Source organism: Colobus angolensis, unplaced genomic scaffold (assembly GCF_000951035.1).
Source record: "Colobus angolensis palliatus isolate OR3802 unplaced genomic scaffold, Cang.pa_1.0 Scaffold518, whole genome shotgun sequence".
NCBI classification, from domain to species: domain Eukaryota; kingdom Metazoa; phylum Chordata; class Mammalia; order Primates; family Cercopithecidae; genus Colobus; species Colobus angolensis.
The window spans coordinates 1,877,830-1,884,988 of record NW_012118688.1 but is presented as its reverse complement, the minus strand read 5'-3'; the positions used below and the strand labels follow the sequence as shown (position 1 = coordinate 1,884,988).

Below are 7,159 nucleotides of genomic sequence, written 5' to 3'. Positions count from 1 at the left end.
CATTAAACTAAAGAGCTTCTGCACAGCAAAAGAAACTACCATCAGAGTGAACAGGCAACCTACAGAATGGGAGAAAATTTTTGCAAACTATTCAGATCTTAATTTTGCCCTTTCGTTTGAGTCGCTAATTCCTTATTCTATTCCATTCCTCCTTTGTTCTAACTCTCAGTCTTACAGCTCACCCATCTGGGGTTGCAAAGTGTGAAGACAGAACAAAAGCCACCATTGGTCCTCGTGGACAAGACCTATAGTGCTATATTTGAAAACCTAGGGAATTATTCATGGACTGAAACCAGGACTTGTTTATGCAATAAAGGTATAGAATATAGAGGTATAATTTATGCTATGTTAATCTACCCACAAATGCAATTTGGCAGGAAGTAAGTTCGAGAATTTCATAAAAACCTGCTTTTGCCTACAGTTCTATGAATCTTAGTGAATATAATTTCATAGCAAGAGACTACTGTGTATTAGATGTAGAGACAATAATTTTCACCAGTACTCATTCGTTAATTCTCCCTTTTAGTACTAGAATATTCCTGTAGCTACTCATTCTAGAGAGTGTATTTCTCAACATTTTTGCAGTTAGATGTGACTATGTGACTGAATTCTGCCTAATGGAATCTGAAATGAAAAAGACATATTTTTTCAGGTCACATCCTTAAAAGGTAACTCCTTGCCTCCAGTACTCCTTTACCTGCTCTTCCTTCTTCAGAGAAATCAGACCCATAAATGAAAGTACCGAGGAGGAAAGAGATACTCCAGAAGCTTTGACCCTCTCATATCTCAGCAGTTCCATGAGAAAGCAATAAAAAAAAATCTCTCATTTAAGGCACTGTGGTTTTGAATCTTTCATAGCAGCATTGTCTATACTTTAAGTAATATATGATTTATATTAATCAACAGAGAAGCAGCAAGCAATAGTGGAAATATTACCTTGTATGTCTGTAGAAATACATCTGTCCATGCCCGTTTACTCCAGGTTTCAAATTTAGACATTTCTATAACAATAGAACATTTTTTCTTAGGTGTACAGGAACTCTCAGGCATCGTATTAGTGGAAGACTTTAAGAAATGAAATAGTACAACATTAATTAAAATTTAAGGCAAATTTAGCATACGAGATTTTTTTTTTTCAAAACATGTGAATGCCTTTTCTGTACTTTAATCAAGAGCTCTAATTCTCCATGTGCCAATAATATAAAATATCAACACAGGTAACTTTATGGAGCACACAGTCTCTTATGTAGGTCATAGATTTATTCATTCAATGCACCTACTAGATCATTCTGTAGAATAAGTGGCCCAAAAAGATACGAAGTTATTCTGATTGCTGAGCCAAGAAAGAATCACATCCTTTGGATAAGGCAACAGGACCTCAGCATAGTGCCAAAGAACAGGCAGGCACCTGGTTCTCTACTCATATCACATGGCAAGCATAGTGAAGAGTTCTACAACCATAGTTGCCTCAAACCTGCAGACTCCTCAAAGACCACTCCCCTCTCAATAGGTTTCCACAAAGTGAACTATATATTATGACAAAACTATGTATTACTTGCTTCATTTCTATTTTCCCCTGAAAATGAAGAAGAAAAGTGGCACATGGTGGTGAAATAAAACCAGTCTTTTATTTGGATATATATTCTAGAATATAATTTAGAATTATATTCTAATTTAGAATATAAACATATATTCTAAAAGTTTAAGAATAAAATTTACATAACCCCACCTTAGCCTTCATTTATAAATTCTCCAAAGTAGTAACTATTTATATATTTAAGAAAGCCATGTAATCATTTTTGCATAGGAACTCCATACAGATTTTTAGACAAATGTACAAAAACATATGGGTTGTCCAAAAATTAGGATCCTAATAATATTATGTATATAAAACTCAAGGACTCTGAAATAGGATATTCTAACATAGGCCAAATACCAGTACATACAATAATAACTGTGTGGCTTGTCCAAGAAATTATATTTTCTTACCATAATTTCAATCCACCTTTTATAATCTTCTGGTTCAAGCAAAAATTCTGGCAGGACATGTGAAATACATCCTCCTTGAGCACTAAAATTAAAAAAGAAAAACTCAAATTATAATATAATATACATGTTCTATATATGATTTGCATTGACCATCAGTTAAATATTTTGATAGTCACATTTTTATATATGCTACATTTTATTTTTCAAATTTAAAAGTTATATAATTAGCCAGAGGTGGCAGTGGCCACCGAGTGAAACTTCTCTGCCTTTGGAAAGGGGAGGGAAGAGTGAAAAGAAAGTGTCCTATGGTTTGCGTGCCAGCTCAGCCACAGTGCAATATAACACGGGGTGGAATTCTAGTTTTTTTAACTCTAGTCCCTTGCTCTGAACAGTACCTCTGGAACTACCTGCGGTCTGGGGGAACTCTCAGCCATAAAGGAAAGATATAGGTCTGGCTGGTTTTGCCAACTGCGAATTGTAACTCGTCAATGCCCAAACAAACTAAAAGAATCAAGATGATCCAGGAAAACATGACCTCACCAAACAAACTAAATAAGGCACCAAGGGCCATTCCTGGAAAAACAGAGATATGTGACCTTACAGAGACAGAATTCAAGATACTTGTGTTGAGGAAACTCAAAGAAATTCAAGATAACGTGGAGAAGGAATTCAGAATTCTATCAGATAAGTTTAACAAAGAGATTAAAATAATTTAAAAGAATCAAGTAGAAATTCTGGAGTTGAAAAATGCAATTGGCATACTAAGGAATGGATCAGTCTTTTAATAGCAGAATTGATTAAGCAGAAGAAAAAGTAAGCTTGAAGACAGGCTATTTAAAAATAGATAGAGGACACAAAAAAAGAAAGAATAAAAACAATGAAGTACACCTACATGATCTAGAGGATGGCCGCAAAAGGGCAAACCTAAGAGTCAGTGGCCTTACAGAGGAGGTAGAGAAAGAGATGGTGGAAGAGAGTTTATTTAAAAGATAATAGCAGAGAACTTCCCAAACCTAGAGAAATATATCAATATCCCAAATCAATATCCAAATATCCAATATCCAAATGAATTTTAGAACACCAAGCAGACTTAACCCACAGAAGACTACTTCAAGGCATTTAATAATAAAACTCCCAAAGAAGGCTATCTTAATACATTAAACAACCAGTCTCCCAAAGATCAAAAATTTTAAGAAATGATCCTAAAGGCAGCAAGAGAAAAGAAATAAATAACATATAATGGACCTCCGATATGTCTGGCAGTAGACTTTTTAGTGGAAACATTACAGGCCAGGAGAGAGTGATATGACATATTTAAAGTGCTGAAGAAAAACAACAACAACAACAAAAAACACTTTTACACTAAAATAGAATATCTAGTAAAAGTATACTACAAATATGAAAAAGTAATAAAGACTTTAGTAGACCCCTAACAGTAGTTGAGAGATTTTACTGACACAAGACATGCCAACAGGAATACTTCAAACAGAAGGAAAAAGACATTAATAAACCATAAGTAATTATCTGAAGGTACAAAACTCACAGGAAATAGTAAGTACACAAAAAATCCCACTGATTATTACAACACTGTAACTGTGGTGTGTAAACTACTCTTATCTTAAATAAAAAGACCAAATAATTGACCAATCAAAAATAATAACTACAAATCCATAGACAGTACAGTAAGACAGAAATAGAAACAACAATTAAAAAGTGAGGGAATGAAGTTAAGGTGTAGAGTCTTTATTAGTTTTCTTTTCGCTTGTTTCTTTTTTGTTTGCTTATTTATAAAAACTGTGTTAAGTTGTTATCAGCTTAAAATAATGGGTTATAAGATACTATTTGCAAGCCTCATGGTAACCACAAACCATAAAACATGATGGATACACAAAAAATAAAAAGCAAGAAACAAAATCACATTACCAGAGAAAATCACCTCATTAAAGTTAAACAGGAAGAAAAGAAAGAAGAAAAAGAAGACAATGAGAAAAGAAATTTTAAAAAGGCAGAAGTCCTTACTTATCAATAATAGCATTGAAATGTAAATAGATTAAACTATTAAATCAAAATATATAGAGTGGTTGAATGGATGAAAAAGATCCCATGATCTGTTGCCTACAAGAAACACATTTCACCTATAAAGATGCACATAGACTGAACATAAACGGATGGAAAAAGATATCCCATGCCAATGGAAATGTAAAAAAAAGCAGGAGTAGCTATATTAGTATAAAAAAAAAACTAGATTTCAATACAAAAACTATAAGAAGAGACAAAGTCACTATATAATGATAAAAGGGTCAATTAAGCAAGAGGATATAACAATTGTAAATATGTTTGCACCAAACACTGTAACACCCAGATATATAAAGAAAACATTAGTAGAAGTAAAGAGTGAGATAGACCAAAAGATACTAATAGCTGGAGAGTTCAGCCCCACTGCCAACATTTGACACATATTCCAGACAGAAAATGAAGAAACAGCAGACATCGTCTGCACTATAGACCTAATGGATCTAATAGATATTTACAAAAGTTTTTATCTAATGGCTGTGGAATACCTATCGTTTTCCTCAGCACATGGATCATTCTCAAGGATAGACCACATGTTATGTCACAAAACAAGTCTTAAAACCTTCAAACTTTAAAATTACACCAAGCATCTTCTGACTGCAATGGAATAAAACAAGAAATCAGTAAGAAGAGGTATTTGGAAACTACACAAATACATGAAAACTTAAAAATGTGCTCCTGAATGACTAGTGGGTCAGTGAATAAATTAAGAAGGAAATTGAAAAAAATCTTGAGATAAATGATACTGGAAACACAATATATCAAAACCTATCAAATATACCAAAAGCAGTACTAAGAGGGAAGTTTAGAGCTATAAGTACATACTTCAAAAAGAAGAAGATCTTCACACTAACAACCTAATGTTCCATCTTAAGGAAAGAGAAAAGCAAGAGCAAACCAAATCCCAAATTAATAGAAGAAAATAAATGATCAACATCAGAGCAGAAATACATGAAATTGAAATAAATAAATCAATAAAACAAAGGTTGCTTTTTTGACAAGATAAACAAAGTTGACAAACCTTTAGCCAGACTAAGATAAAAAGAAAGAAGATACAATAAATAAAATCAGAGATGATAAAGAAGGCATTACAACTGATACTGCAGAAATTCAAATGATCCAAGTAGCTACTATCACCAATAAATTGGAAAATCTAGAAGAAATGGACAAAGTCCTAGACACATACAATTGAACAAGACTGTATCAGGAAGAAATTCAAAACCTGAACAGACCAATAACAAATAACAAGATCACAGCCGTAATAAAGAGTCACCCAATAAAGAAAATCCCAGGACCAAATGGCTTTATTGCTGAGTTCTATCAAACATTTAAAGAAGAACTAATATCAACCCTACTCAAACTATTTTATAAAATAGAGGAGGAGGGAATGCTTCCAAAATAGTTTTATGAGGCCAGTATTACCCTAATGCCAAAACCAAAGAAATATAAAAAAGGAATGCTACAGTCCAATATCCCTGATGAATATTGATGCAGAAATCCTCAACAAAATATTGGCAAACCAAATTCAGCAATACAGTAAAAAGATCATTAATCATGACTAGGTGAGATTTATCCCTGTGAGGCAAGAATGGTTTAATGTATGCAACGTATGTAATACAATCAATCAAGTAGAACACATCATCAACAGAATAAAGGACAAAAACCATATGATAAATTCAACCAATACTGAAAAAGTATTTGATAAAATTCAACATCCCTTTAAGATAAAATACTATCAAAAAACTGGATATGGAAGGAATATACCTCAAAAGAATAAAATCCATATATGACAGACCCACAGTTAGTATCACCCTGAATGGGGAAAAACTGAAAACCTTTCCTGTAAAATCTGCAACACAACAAGGATGCCCACTTTCATCAATGTCATTGAATATAGCACAGGAAGTCCAAGCTAGAGCAATTAAACAAGATACAAAATAATGAGCCTACAAATTAGAATAAAAAATGTCAAATTACCCTTGCTTGCAAATGATATGATCTTATATTTAGAAAAACCTAAAGACTCCACAAAAAAAACCTATTAGAAATAATAAACAAATTCAGTAAAGTTGCAGGGTACAAAACCAACACACAAAATTCAATAGCATTTCTATATGCCAACAATGTAAAAACTGAAACAAGAAAATTTTAAAAAAAGGAGCCCCATTTACAACAGCCACAAATAAAATTAAGTACCAAGGAATTAACTTAACCAAAGGAGTAAAATATCTCTATAAAGAAAACTATAAATCACTGATGAAAGAAGTTGAAGAGGATACCAAAAAATGGAGAACTATTCCATGTTCATGAATTGGAATTATCAGTATTATTAAGATGTCTATTCTACCCAAAGCAATTTACAGATTCAATGCAATTTCTGTCAAAATACAAATGACATTCCACACAGAAAGAGAAACAAAATCCTTACATTTATATGGAACCACAAAAGACCCAGAATAGCCAAAGCTATCTTTTTTTTTTTATTTTGAAAACATTTATTAAACAATGTCAGAATTAAATATAATAGTTCAATGAACAGCAGTATGTATATTATTTGCTTAGTTTCGCCAATCCCTAACAAATTACTTGTTTTATATCTCTCATTCACTTTACCATTCATTCATATAGGTTTAGACTACTATTTTGGAACCACTTTAGAGAATGTTGAAGACATCATAACACTTCACCCCTAAATATTTCAGTATGTATCTCCTAGAGACAAGGATTGTTATCCTACATTACCACAATAAAAATATTACATTCAGAAAGCCAATAAAAAAAAATAATACCAGTCGGCCAAATAAGATCCTTAATGGCTTAAAGACAACCCAAATGCAACAAGAACACTATTCAAATTATTCTTATCCTTCTTTATCAGCAATACTATAAAGATAGAGGTGTCCTTCTCAGTCGAATGCATACATGATTTCCATTTCTCCCGTAAAGGAAAAATCAATTTGATCTTTTAATTAAGGTGGTATCTGCTATATATTTTTTCTATTTTTTTTTATCATTATACTTTAAGTTCTAGGGTACATGTGCATAACGTGCAGGTTTGTTACATATGTATACTTGTGCCATGTTGGTGTGCTGTACC

At 32.6% G+C, this 7,159-nt stretch overlaps 1 protein-coding gene across 1 annotated transcript in view; it reads right to left on the bottom strand.

Moving 5' to 3' along the window:
* Positions 1–7,159, bottom strand: part of CFAP47 (cilia and flagella associated protein 47) — a 455,808-nt gene that overhangs the window by 279,179 nt on the left and 169,470 nt on the right. The window contains exons 31-32 of the mRNA XM_011960616.1: positions 1,990–2,071; positions 937–1,065 (exon numbers count right to left, since the gene is read on the bottom strand). Coding sequence (XP_011816006.1) covers positions 937–1,065; positions 1,990–2,071 — 211 coding nt within the window. The remainder of the gene's footprint in view (positions 1–936; positions 1,066–1,989; positions 2,072–7,159) is intronic.